The 13091-nt window shown below is 59.6% G+C and overlaps 2 protein-coding genes across 3 annotated transcripts in view; one reads left to right on the top strand and one right to left on the bottom strand.

Annotated features, from left to right (window-relative positions):
• KCTD19 (potassium channel tetramerization domain containing 19) overlaps nt 1-837 on the top strand; it is a 34618-nt gene extending 33781 nt beyond the window's left edge. The window contains exon 16 of the mRNA XM_008257451.3: nt 604-837. Within this exon, the coding sequence (XP_008255673.1) occupies nt 604-717 (114 nt within the window). The 3' untranslated portion in view covers nt 718-837. The remainder of the gene's footprint in view (nt 1-603) is intronic.
• Nucleotides 786-13007, bottom strand: PLEKHG4 (pleckstrin homology and RhoGEF domain containing G4). Of its 2 annotated transcripts, XM_051847160.2 has the most exons (23): nt 12182-13007; nt 11435-11474; nt 9658-10304; nt 9404-9499; nt 9205-9328; nt 9022-9115; nt 8864-8938; nt 8667-8783; nt 8398-8496; nt 8157-8305; nt 7861-7999; nt 7651-7767; nt 5183-5365; nt 4453-4961; nt 4132-4378; nt 3523-3612; nt 3219-3440; nt 2959-3129; nt 2687-2864; nt 2187-2303; nt 1822-2058; nt 1620-1735; nt 786-1448 (listed from the first exon to the last, which is right to left on the bottom strand). In XM_051847160.2, exons 3-23 carry the CDS (start codon nt 10142-10144, stop codon nt 1443-1445), a joined length of 3573 nt encoding a protein of 1190 aa, XP_051703120.2. In that variant the 5' UTR covers nt 10145-10304; nt 11435-11474; nt 12182-13007; the 3' UTR covers nt 786-1442. The 2 variants fall into 2 exon arrangements, with proteins under 2 accessions (XP_051703120.2, XP_069918694.1); XM_070062593.1 differs by having other exon boundaries at nt 2687-3440.
• Between the last annotated feature and the right edge of the window lie 84 nt (nt 13008-13091).

Genomic DNA, 13091 nt, shown 5'->3' with positions numbered 1-13091 from the left:
CAGTGAGAGAGAGAGACAGAGAGAAAGGTCTTCCTTTGCCGTTGGTTCACCCTCCAATGGCCGCCGCGGCCAGTGCGCTGCAGCCAGCGCACCGCGCTGATCCGATGGCAGGAGCCAGGAGCCAGGTGCTTTTCCTGGTCTCCCATGGGGTGCAGGGCCCAAGCACCTGGGCCATCCTCCACTGCACTCCTGGGCCACAGCAGAGGGCTGGCCTGGAAGAGGGGCAACCGGGACAGAATCCGGTGCCCCGACCGGGACTAGAACCCAGTGTGCCGGCGCCGCTAGGCGGAGGATTAGCCTAGTGAGCCGCGGCGCCGGCCAAGACCTTTCTCTCTGTCTCTCTCTCTCACTGTCCACTCTGCCTGTCAAAAAAAAAAAAAAAGTAGAAAACCAGTTGCAAGAAATGTTTATGACTCTCTGGTCATTCTGCTCAATTCCCTGTAGCACTCCTAGCCGCATCCCTGCGAGATGCCTTTGGGCGTAACCGAGCCCTAGCATACAAAGGTCCCAACCACAGGGCAGGCCCTGGCCCTGGCCCTCCACCACACGGAGCTAGAGCAGGCAGCCGGCCAGGTCAGGGGTGAGACTTGCCTTTCCTTGCAGCTCACACTGCCTTTCGCCAGGAAGTATGGCCGCTGTGTGGACCTGCTCATCCAGAGGGGCCTGTCCAGGTCTGTCTCTTACTCTGTCCTGGGCAAGTACTTACAAGAGGGCTAAGGTACCTGGATATACCACCTGTGCACACCCCCAGAGAAATCACCCAAATGCATGTGCCCATCCAAGAGTACATATCAGTATATCTTTATTATAAACAAATAAAAGTAAATCACGAGTCAAGGGCCTACTACACTCCTTCTTTGAGATGCCAAAGGCCTAACAATCATGAGATAACTTAGACAACTCTAACTGAAAGCAATTCAAAAGGCATCAAGTCAAAATAACCAAACTGGTCCTGTGAAAGAGAGGTTAAGCCTGGAAGCCAGAGCAGGCAAAGGTAAGGGCCCAGAAGGGGTGGGCTGGCTTCTGTGTTTTGGGGAGCTTGGCTTTAAGGCTAGGGATTGGGAAGTAGCTGCTTAGAACCCACCTGTGTCCTCCTCGGGGTGAGGGACAGCCCCAGCACTGCCTAGAGCACATGATGCCTCACCAACCTACAGCGTGGAAAAACACTGCCCTAGCTGATTCCTAAACCACAATTGGAGTGGGAACTGCAGAGGAGAGATAGGGACATGAGGCCAGCAACCTGGGGACAGGGTGCTCATCCAGGCTCAGCTGCCAACCCCGCTGCAGAGGTCCCATGACAGTCAACAGCCAGAGACCTCAGAGAGGGTGGTCAGCACAACTGCAGGTGTGTGCAGGTGTCTCCGGTGCAGTCACAGCAGATCCAGAGGGTGTTCCATGGAAGTACAGACTGCTGGATTCACGGCTCACCTTCAAGTCCAGGCTCAGACCTGTGGTGCCAGGCCAGCCATGAATGTGTGTTTCCCTGGCTCTGGACCCAAAGGAGTTTTGGGGGAATGGCTTTAGCCTACCCACCCCCAATTTCACCCAAAGGAAAGGCAGCCACAGGCCTGAGCAGGGCTGGGGAGGGGCTGGTGGGTTTAGGGTAAAGTGGCACTCACATAGGATAAGTCCTCAAGGCCCCTGCCCAGGGTCTGCCCTGACACACAGCTGCTGTCGGAGCCACTGGATCCACTGGCTGACGGGCACTGGGATGAGACCTCGGAGTCCTCAGGAGCTAGGGAGGGAGCCTCAGTGAGCTGTCACCGGGGAGGGCCAAGACCCCAAGCCACACCTCCTGCCTCTGGCTAAGCTGGGACATACTCAGGGAGGGCTGGCTGCCCAGCTCCGCCTCAGCCTCCAATGATGCTTCCTCTGGGAAGTTGTGGGGATACAGGGGCCAGTGGAGGCCCAGAAGAGCTGGATCTCTGTACAGGTGCAGGTTGAGGGGCCCCAGAACAGAGCAAGAAGCAGGGTCTCCGGGCAGGGAGCTTGAGGCCCCCATGTAAGGGCTGTCATAATCAAGCGGTGCTACAGCAATGGAGGCGCGAGAGCGAACTTCTGCAGGAGAGAGAGGGTCCGGCTGCCCTGAGGCCCTGCAGCCAGCATGGGCCAGGGCAGACGGAGGTCCACATTGTCTCCACGGTTTCCACTCCCCATGCCCCACCCCCCGGCAGCCTGCCCGCTACCTCGGCACTTTAGGACATAGTTGATACTGCGGTCGTTGATAGCTTCCTCACTGGGGGCGATGTCCCGGAAGGCCTTGTTCCCCACACCCATGGACACCATCTCAGCCATGCGCACCTCTGGATGAGAGAGGGCAGAAGTTGGGCCCCTCTGGTCAGCAGCACGACCCTTGGGGCCTTTAAATAAGCCTTTCCTGTCTACCCATATCCAGCAGATTAACCATCTCGGCCTTTCTGGTGGCAGGCTCTCTCCCAGCAATCTCATGGGGCAGGAGACATAATTCCCTTTTTAGAGATATGGCCTCTGATACTCAGAGAGGTTGAAACTGCATCCAGAGTCAGGGACGGTGACAGCGGGGCCATCTGAAGCTCTTTCCGCTGCCCTGGCTGTTGTCCATGGGCCGCTTCCTCACTTGCCAAGTGTCTCCTAGACCTTGGGCTTTCCCTGTAAGCTGCCCACAGAGGGGAATGTGATGAGAAGTAGGGGGCAGGGAGGGACCCACCCTTATTGTGGACAGCCTGTCTCCAGAGCAGGCGGGAGATGTCAGCCGTCCAGGCTTGCTTGGTGGCCAAGTTGGAGGCCTGAAGCACGAAGGTGTCCCTGGCCTTGCGGCGGCGGAACCAGATCTCAAAGCGCAGGTTGTGATCCCCACAGCACTCGGTGAGGCCAAGGTCTGCCATCTGTGTGGCCAGGAGAGAGGCTCTCGGTGAAGCAGGGGACAGGGCTGGGAGGGCTGTGCAGCAAGGGGCAGGAGCCAGGATTGGGCAGGAATACCTTGAAGGAGCGCTTGTAGGTAAACGTGTCGACACCCGCAGGCCCACGGCGAGGCTTGCTGAAGAGTAGCAGTTCCTCAAAGAGGAAGATGCGGCGCAGGGACTTGTGGCGCCCAGCACGGACCATGAATTCATCCTGACGCACCAGCTGCCCCTGTTCCTTGAGGTTAACCTGCAAAGTTGGGGTGTGACGGGTGCCCAGCCCCTCCTCCATTCTTCCACCCCCACAGCACTTGCCCACCACAGCCTGGGATGGCTCACGTCACAGCCCTGGATGGCGTCCATGGCTAGCAGGTCATTGCCGTGTCGCAGCTGGAAGTGCACGAGGCTCTGAGCTGCCCGCAGGGCACTCAGCTCCTGCACAGGGCCCCCGCAGGCCCGCGCCAGCTCCTGCAGCAGCAGTGCATACTTGGTCATGCGCTGGATGGGCTTTAGCAAGTAGGAGGCCAAGTCCAGGTGGTCCCCCAGTGCTTGCTGCTTGTCCTGCCGGGTAAGTGGGAGACCACTAAGTGGTTTCAGGGTCCTCTCCCTATCCTACTCCTCCTGCAGTCTCAGGTTCACCTACCTTGAAGAAGGCATGGCCGTAGCTGGACATCAGTGCATCGGAGCGAGGTTTATTCTTGCTGTAGAGTGCATACATCCCAAACTGCACCCTCTATGAGGATAAGAAGCTCAGCCCAGGTATGAGGGGGCTGGATGCCCCTAAAGGCTAGCCCCCTGGGCCAGACCAACTTTCAACTTGAAAGGGCCAAAGTGCCAAACAGATGGTTCCAGAGAGGTCTCCCCTCAGAGCCAAACTGCCCTGTTTTGAATGAGGGGTGATCCGGCCAGAGGGGCTTACCCACAGGCCCTCTGCAGAGCTCCCTGCCTCCCCCCCTCCCCCAGACGGAACCTTCCCTGGCTCTGAGAACTTCTCTCTGGTTTCACCTCACCTCAGACTCCACCCCCCTTCTCTTGCTCACTACACTCATCCAGGTCCACTGGTTTCTTCCTTGATGGCCAGGGCTCCTTCCTCTGGATGGAACCCTGTCCACTCCTGCCCTGGCCTCGGCTCAAACATGAGCTCCTCACAGCTACCTGCTCTCTCTAAAGCAGAAGCCTTCTTGCCAGTAACTCAAGCATCTCTCCTGCTTCTCCTCCTAACCCCAAGCTCGTTGGAGAGTGTATGGCTTACGTGGCGCAGGAAGGCATAGGCCACACGGGGTGGGTGCCGGGTGCAAGCCTCCAGTTCACGCAGGAAGAAATGGCAGTGGAAGTCCCGCAGCTTCTCCAGGTTGCCAAAAAGGTGGGCGCGCTGGCCACGGAGGCCCTGGGGCACATCAGGGCGGTCCAGCTCTGGGAAGTAGTTCTCCATGGTGTAGTCAAGAGCCCGTACATACTCCTGCTCCGTGGCCACCATCTCTGCCAGCACCAGCTGTAGCCTGCCAGGTAGGCGGAGTGAGGACCTAAGACATTCACTTGCCAGTACCCTCCCTGCCCTGTCCACTGCCTGCACCTGTTAGGGCTCCTGGGGTCACAGCTAGGGCCTGGTAGAGGCATAGCAGGGGATGACCCCGGCTGGGCACCTTCTCCAGCCTCTGTCCTGCGGCAGGCGGTAACAACGGCCACACGGTGGCAGTAGTGGCCAGGCTCACTGCTGAGACTCTTCCCCAGATTCTGATCAAAGCTGTAGGCCTTCCTCAGAGGAGGGATAGCAGGTCCAGCGGGGACCCTGCTGGCACGCAGGCTAGCTGTGCTACCCGTTGGTGCTGGCTTCAGTGCAGCCTCTAGCTTCTGGTCCAGGCCCAGCCAAGTGTCCTGGCACCGTGTCCAGGCCCAGCGGCACTCCTGGCGAATGCCCTCTGAACCCAGCCCTGTGGCCAGAGCCCACATCTTTCGGAAGTGGGCAGGAGGCAAGTCAGGGTGCTTGGTCCAGTGCAGCTGCAGCCGCTGCAGCACGACCCCTGGGCGCTCGTGCTCCAGCTCGGCCAATACCTGCTGTCCCTCCTCAGCCCACGTCGAAGCCTGCAACCCCAAGGCCAGACAGACATTAGAGGAAGACCCCCACCAAATCCACTGAGCCTTCTGCCCCTCTGCCCACCACCCATCCACACAGGATGCTGGCCCCAGGCTACATCCTTAGTGGCTGGACTTTGGGGTCAGACTGAAGACAAGGAGAGAGCAGAGCAGGACAGTCACCGCTTAACCCCACCGACCACAGAGCTAGGTCAGGGCTGCCCGCTTACCTGCTTGAGGAACTGAAACAGCCGCTCCGCATCTGTCAGCCGCTGGCGCCGCTGGGCCAAAGCCTGAGAGAAGTCGGTCAGCTGGGCCTGCAGGGCCAGGAAGCGCGCCCCCAGAGGACCCAGTTGGGCCGCCTCCCAGCCAGCCAGGGGCTGCAGGAACTTCTCCCCTCGCCTGATCTGCTCCTGGAGAGACAGACTGGCCTCAGCCATCTCAAACCCTGAACCCAGATCTATTCCAGTGATGTCTGCATGTCAGCCATCAGGGCTCCGCCATGGTGGAGACCTTCCCGCCACCCACTCCCACTCCTCCTTCCTCTCAGGCCTCCAACTCTACCTCAACAGCGTTCCACCTTCTCTCCTGGGCTCCCCTTGTCCTCTGGAGGTTCTTCCTCCTGCTCCCCTTCTCTCCCCAGGCCATTAAACACTGGGGCTCCTGAAGCCAGTGCACTTCTCCCCCCAGGCAATCTTGTGTGACCACACTGTGTCACCCACACACCCATACGCACCAAGTGACTCACTCTAGCCAGACTTCTCCTGAGCTCCAGGTCCAAGATCCAAGGACCTCCCTGTCACCCAAAAGCAGCCCCAGGACTGGACTCATGAATGCCCTTCTCTGGTTCTCAGAGAACAGCATCCACTCATCCTTAACAACTTCCCTCTCCCATGCCCTCCTATATGAGTCAACCATCAAATTCTATCAACTCGTTAATTTAAAAAAAAAAATTTGAGAGGCAGAGAACAAGCAAGCGAGCAAGATCTCATTCCCATCTGCTGGTTCACTCCCTAAATGCCTGCAACAGCCCAGGCCAAAGCCGGGAACCCGATCCATGTCTCCCATTGTAGATGGCAGGACCCCAATATTACTTGAGCCATCACCTGGGAAGGTCTGAATTAGCAGAGAGCAGGAATGGGAGCTGGAGTCAGGTCATCAAACCCAGGTAACTCCAGTGTGGGGCACTGGTGTCTCAACCAGCATCGTAGCTGTCAGGCTAAGCACCCGCCCCGTCCACTTGTCCAGTCTGTTTCTTTGCCACAGACGACATTCCAGTCAGCCCTCTGCATCCCGGGGTTCCGCATGCATGTGTTTCTGAGACTAAAAAACTATACTGAAGAGGTGCAAGCTTTTTTCCTTGTCATTATTGCCTAAACAATACAGAGCAACAGCTGTCTCCACAGCACCGACCTGTGTTAGGTAAATTATGTATGTGCAATCTAAAGATGACTAAACTACAGAGGATGACACCTGTACATTATATGCGAATACCATGCCATTTTATAAAAGGGTCTTGAATGTCCTTGGATTTGGCATCCATAGGGGGATCTAGAACCAATCCTCTGTGTTACTGAGAGAAGCCTTACAAGGCACTTCAGAAAGTTCATGGAAATGGAACTGAAACATGAGTTTCTTTTGGTGCAGAAAAAATTTGAAATCAATGCATAGTATTTTCATAAAATGAATTTTCTATGAATTTTCATAGACCTCTCCGATTTCCCACACGGACCCTACAAGTGCATCTTTTTTGGACTCTTCACATCACTGTCTAACTAGAAACTGAGGCTGTATTAGATAGTCCTAGAACACAGATATGATTATGCGATTCTCTTCCTTAAACTAACACTGGGGCCGGCGCCGCGGCTCACTAGGCTAATCCTCCGCCTTGCAGCGCCAGCACACCGGGTTCTAGTCCCGGTCGGGGCACCGGATTCTGTCCCGGTTGCCCCTCTTCCAGGCCAGCTCTCTGCTGTGGCCCGGGAGTGCAGTGGAGGATGGCCCAAGTGCTTGGGCCCTGCACCCGCATGGGAGACCAGGAGAAGCACCTGGCTCCTGGCTTCGGATTGGCACAGTATGCCGGCCGTGGCGGCCATTGGAGGGTGAACCAACGGTAAAGGAAGACCTCTCTCTCTCTCTCTCTCTCACTGTCCACTCTGTCAAAAAAAAACAAAAAAAACAAAACAACAACAACAAAAAACTAACACTGGTACAGGGCCCAGTGATCTGGCCACTGACCAGTCTTCCAGGCTCCACTCACCTCATCTTATCCCACTCTCCCTTCTCTGCTCTGCAATAATCCTTCACTGGCCCCCAACCCCTGCCACAGGATCTTTGAACATACTGTCTCCCCAGCCTAGAATGAAACCCCAGCCTCAACCCTCTTCAGCTGGACTGACCCCAGCTTGTCCTCCAGCTCTCAGTTCAAAAGTCATTCAAAAAAAAACAACAACAACAACAACAACAAAAAACCTTGGCTGACATCGTTGCTGGGTCAGGTCTTCACTACAGAGCAGATCGAACCACCTGCTCTGCTTCTCTCCAGTTTGCAAACACATAACTGCAAACCTCTGATTAGAACTGATTTCCTTGGCTGACCAAGAAGCAAGGGATCGATTTGCTTTCACTCACTCCTGACTTCCTAGTCCCTGGCCCAGAGGACACAGTATCTGCAGAATGAACACGTGACCAAACTTACCTGAGCAACCTGGTCCAGCTCCTCAAAAGGGCCTTGGGCCTGGAGCAGCCTGTCCAGCGAGGGCTCCCTGGGCTCCTCCAGCGCTGGCCAGCCCACCTGCTGCAGCCACACTTCAATCTAGTGGGGCATAAGCAGGAAAGGTGAGGTCAGCCGCTGTAGTTAGGGCCACACCTCAGACCGAGGGCAGGGCCCCTCGGCAAGCAGTCCCACCTGGTGCAGCTTGCCCTCCTGGGCCTCCAGTGTTTGGATCAACTCTAGCGTCTGTATTTGCCGATTGCTCTGAAGGGTCAGCTGGTGCAACAGCCCATCCACGCAGCCATACAGCTCATCGGCCTTGTCCACAGCCGGCCTGGTACAGGGTACATGGTCTTACTTTGTGCTCTGCCAATCCTCTTGCTCCATTCCATGCTCCACCCTGTCCTGAGACCCTGAATCCTGTCCGGTTCTGGCCAGCTGGTTGAGTCCTTCGCATGGGCTATGGCAGGCTGGGCTGGGCTTGTGCCTACCTGTAGTCCGGGCTCAGGGTCACCCCTGGGACCTCCTGCTTCAGCCATGTCAGCTCCACAGCCCCCTGGCATTGTAGCCAGGAGAGCTGGGGCGAGTCCAGCACCTGCTGCATCAAGACCCTTGTTTGCCGCAGCAGCCCACCAGCTTCCTAGGATGGAGGGTGACAGACAGTGGAAGTAGACACGGCAGGGGAGGAGGCAGACAGGGAGCACTCTGGAAATGCTGGGAGGGGACACTCACCCCAGACTCCGTGGGCTGGGGAATACCCTTCACACTCTCGATGGCCCCCTGGAGCAGGGCGCAAACCACCTGGCAGTTCTGCAGTAGGGCTTCCAGACGCTGTGAGCAGAGGAAGCGTGACCAGAGCAGTGTGTGTGCTGCTGGCAGCCCTCATGGACTCCAGGGCACTTCAGCCAGCTCTGTCCTGCTCAAGCCGGCCCAGGAGAGGTTCCTCCACTGGCCCATGTGGCCTGTATAAGCCACTATTCCCCCAACCCCAGGGCACTGACCATCCGGAAATCCAACCAGGCCTGGTGAGAATAAGGCAGGCATCCTCCCAGCAAAGTGGGCAACCCTGCAGTGGGGATGTGTGTCAGCAGGCTCTGATGAGAGGGCACCTGTGTAAGCTGTGGAGAAGAAGGGGCTGTGACTCAGGCCCGGGTGGGGAAGCACCGCCACCTCCCCCCTGGCCAACCTGGCTCAGCACCTGCAGCTCAGAAGGCACCTCCTCCGGCATCTTTCCCACTAGCAGCACGTGATGCACCGCGCCTGGGGATGCTTCCTGCAAGGAACCGGAGCTCAGCCCTGTTCCTAACTCTACACACATGGAATGGGAAGCGAGGGTGCCTACAATCCTCTACTCACTTGTAGTTGGCTGAGTCCCCAGAAGAGGGAAGAGCTTGGAGAACAAATTCGGGCATCAATTAGCACGGTCAGTCCCAGGGCCTGTATTTGGGGCCTAAAGGGGTATGCTTCAGTTCAGCACCTGGGTCCCTGATCCTGACATCTCCCAGGTCAGGCTCAGTCCCCCAACCTCCTCTCCCAAACCTGGGGATGCTTCGCAAGTAGAGAAGGAGGCGGACGAGTTCAGGGCTGCTGCATGTGGGGTGAAGCCAGGCGGGGCTGTGGGCACACAGAAGCAGCACTGCTCGGCCTTCTACATCCCGAGTCCCTGCAGGGAGGAGGAAGTGAACACGGCCCAGCTGGGCTATCCCACCCCTCCCACCTCCTAGACCCTCCAAGCTACCTGGCAAGGCGGCCATGCCACTGGCCAGCAGCTCCCAGGTGAGGTCTCGGGCCAGGAGGCAGTCGGCAAGCTTAGGAAGACGGCATCCATTGGAGTCTTGGGAAAGGAAACGCTGGGTCTGTACTGGACCACCTACCCAAAGACCCCTCCGCAGACCCGCACTTCAGCCCGAGCAGGGCCAGAGACCTCCCCGAGGAACTTGACACCCACCTCCAGGGCGTCCCACTTCCTTGCCCTGGCCCAGCCTCCCTTACCTGCCTGCTGCAGCTTTGATGAGGTCTCTAAGAAAGGGTCTCCAAGGTCCACAGAGTCACTGTCCAATCCCCCAGGGCCCAAGCCGGCTGGCACTGCCCTGTCTGGCCCCGAGTCCCCTGTGCAGCCTCTCCCTGGGCTGGCACCCTCACCCGGTGCCAGGCTGAGGTGGCAGGACATGGGGCACAGGAGGCTTTCCACACCATCGCCATCAGGGGCCACCTCCTCCACCCGGGCTGAGGGGCCTCCTACTGCTCCGCTCGGGCTGAGCCCCGGCCCAGCCGCAGCCATCTGTCCTGGGGATAACTGAGGCTCCCCGCACAAGGGGCTGCCCTGTGGCCCTCTGCCCTGGGCTGCTCCCACTGTGGGGCTTGGGGGCTTGGGGTCCTCCTCCCGGGTATCCCTGAAACTGCACACCGTAAACTGCCGGTCGGTGGCATGACTCCGGGGCTCTGGGGACTCACTTCCATCCTCCAGGGGCCCTTCCATCACCCTCCGTAAGGGTGGGGCTGCTCAGGACAAGCGGGGGCTGGGCTGAACCGCGGTGTGGAGGCCCCAGCTCATTCAGGAACCGGGACGGCGGTCTGGTAGGACTCGGCGAGCACAGGCAGTAGGAGATGTTTGGCTTGGTGCCAGCCCACCCGAGGACCTGGGGAGGAGAAAGCACGTCAGGGGTTTCCTGTGCTGTCCAGCCCGCGTCGCGCTCCCAGGAGCCTTTGCCCGGCGGGCCCCACCCTCGGACGCGCCCCCACGGCCACACTAAGCCGGTCGGACGCCCGTGGGTGCGCGTGGCGATGCCTCGTGCTGCCTCATGGCCGGCCCAGCCTGGCCTTGGCCCTTGCGCGGGACCGGAGCGTGCCTTCTCACGCCCCCCGGGGACGCGCCGCGGGAAACCCAGGAGCTCGAGTGGCGGCGCAAGCGGGGCCTCGAACGAACCGACAGCAGCCCCGACGGCGGCGACAGCGTGAGCGCGCGGCGTCCCAGGGCGCCGCCTCCAGGCCACGGGCGAGAGAAGGCCAGGCCGCCAAGGACGCCGCGCCGCCCCCTGGGGGCCGGAGGACGGCACTACAGCCCACCTCGCGGGTCCCGACGGCAGACGGCGCCTGGCAGCGGGCGCCGACCCCTGGCAGCGTCTCCTGCTCGCCACACTCCAACCGCGGGCCGCGCGGCTCGCTCCACCCTGCCCTGCCGCGGGCTCGGCGCGCCCCGCGCTCGGCGTTTCGGCGTCTCGGGCCCCTTGGTGCCCAGGGTGAGTGGCGTGGGGAGCCCGCAGGTGGGTGGTCGCGGAGCTGGCCTGGGCGGGGGCGTCTGCTCACGCTAGGGGGCGGAGGGGAGGCAGAGGGGCGCTGCCTTGTCCTCACTGCCTCAGCAAAAGGAGACCACTCACTCCTCACAGCCCTCAAGGCATGCCCAAAGAGGGGGAAAATGTGAACCCCTGGAGACTCCATAAGCCCAGCCGGCTGCTTGGGGCTGCTGGGGACCAACGGGGAATCCTCCCGGGGGCTGGAAGTGAGGGGCCCTGTATTGCAGCCCCACCTTCCTTTAAGTCCGCAGACCCAGGCGCTGAGAGACAACCCCCTGGGAAAGGGCTGCTCTTCAGGCTGGAGGATGGGTGGGGGGTGGTGAGGGCTCTGTGGTGGGAGCTGACCCAGGCCTGCCAGGCCCAGACCCTCCACCCCTTTGCCCCCTTGCCACGCCTTTCTGCCCTCCCCCACAAAGTCCAGTAAGGCTGGGATCCTGGAGCCAGTGGACTGGCCCAGGCCCGGCTCCTCCACTTACCTGCTGCCAGGTTCCAGGTACTCTTCTCTCTGAGCCTCACCTGTAAAGAAAAATGTCATTCCTCTCTCCTGGGGTTGCCGTGAGGACTAGGGAGACCCCAGATGTCACACTCCCGCTCAGTGTTCCTGCCCTGCCTCCTCTCTCACCCTTAGCCAGGCCATCCTGAACTGGGGAAAGTCCCTTGGAAAGCGGGGAGAGCCCTCCCAGCTCTGACGTTCGGGGTCCCTCTGGGACGTGTGGGCCTGGCCTGCCTTTCCCCCCAGATTTGTGGGGGAGATTGTGAGGAGATGGGACGTGTGACGAGGAGAAGGTGCTGAGTCCCACAGCACGCCCAGACCCCTGGTCCCCGGGCAGGGGGAGAATGGGTGGACTGGCTTCCCTCTTCTAAGGTGGGAGAGTGTTCCTTGTGGACCTGAGCATCAGGAGTAGGTACAGTGGGAAAACAGCAGCCTCCCACCCAGCCCAGCCCCCAGAATCCAGACTCCCACTACCAAGGAGCCTTCTTCATGGCCCGGTTTGGCTTTGAGAGAGGAACCTCAGAGCTGCCCTGCTCCGTCCCCAACCCCTAGCCAGACCTCCCTCCCCACCTCCTCTAGCTTCAGTGAGCACTGGGTCCAGTGCTCCCTCCCCAGCTCTGTCCCAGGGCCGCCCTCACTGAGTCACCAGCTCCTGCTCCCTCCCTCCCCTTCTGCTGCTGCTACCTCTGCCCATTAGCACCCCCACCCCCGCCCGCCCAGGCACACTTACATGAGCTGGGCTAGACCTGCTGCCGGGCACATAGTCCTCCCGATGCCAGAGGCAAAGAGGCCTCAAGCCACAGGCCCTAGCAGACCCTGGCACCTGTGGGCACAGCGGACAGGTTCGGGGACACACTGAGGGGCAGGGCTTAGCCCTGGTTTCTCCACTCCTCATAGAATGTGCATTGTAAGCGTCACGGAAACAGATTACATGTTGTCCACTTCTGTCCTTCCAGCACGTGGCCTGGCGCGGAATAAACGCTCGGGGGTGCCTGAGATGCGTCACAGCACCCCTGCCTTCCTGAGGCTCCGCATCTGTGAGTCGACAGAAGCCAGAGTCACAAGAAGAGAGGCAGATTCAGAGGCCGTGCCTGAAAGGAAGCTGGAGAAGATGCAGAGAGCCACCCAGTGCACAGCCCAGGACGGCAAAGGTACACACAGAAACGGGGACAGACAGGCCGAGGGGAGAACCCTGGGGGGCTGGGCCTGGAGCCAGCCCGGGGCGGTTGACCACAGCAGGCTGTATGGGCTGAGCTTGCAGGACCAAGCAGTGACTCACGAAGCCCATCTCTGTGGCTCTGCTGGCAGCAGAGTCTGCCCTCAGCAGCCTTTTCCACTGAGCTCATAAAACGGGGATGGACTTTGTTCCCATGCCCCTTCCCCACCCTCCCCCAACCTCCCATTCCTTGTCAACATAAACCCAGGCAAAAAATAAAATGGGAGCTGTGGGCCTGCTGATGAGACCCACTGTCATTCCCCTGACTCTGCCCAAAACCTTGCACTCCCCTCTTCAGGACTGCCCCCAACAGGGGGAAAGTGTGGGAAAGGTATGGAGAAGGCCAGAGGGGCTGAAGTCCTGCCTCGTATCTGCTCTCTGTTCTCCGTCCCAGGAGCCCTGGGCCAGGCGGTTGGAAGTTTCC

The sequence above is a fragment of the Oryctolagus cuniculus genome, chromosome 18 (assembly GCF_964237555.1).
Source record: "Oryctolagus cuniculus chromosome 18, mOryCun1.1, whole genome shotgun sequence".
NCBI lineage: Eukaryota > Metazoa > Chordata > Mammalia > Lagomorpha > Leporidae > Oryctolagus > Oryctolagus cuniculus.
Note: the sequence above shows the minus strand (reverse complement) of the source record. Positions and strands in the feature narration are given on the sequence as shown.

What these genes read in the sequence shown, in the direction of transcription:
- PLEKHG4 (XM_070062593.1), bottom strand. Translation starts at nt 10,144, where the DNA reads ATGGAAGGGCCCCTGGAGGATGGAAGTGAGTCCCCAGAGCCCCGGAGT. An exon ending in AGGAGGGCAAGCTGCACCAG is followed by an intron (nt 7,768 to 7,860) that starts GTGGGACTGCTT and finishes ATGCCCCACTAG; the next exon opens with ATTGAAGTGTGGCTGCAGCA. An exon ending in ACAGGCTGTCCACAATAAGG is followed by an intron (nt 2,304 to 2,686) that starts GTGGGTCCCTCC and finishes TCTCTCATCCAG; the next exon opens with AGGTGCGCATGGCTGAGATG.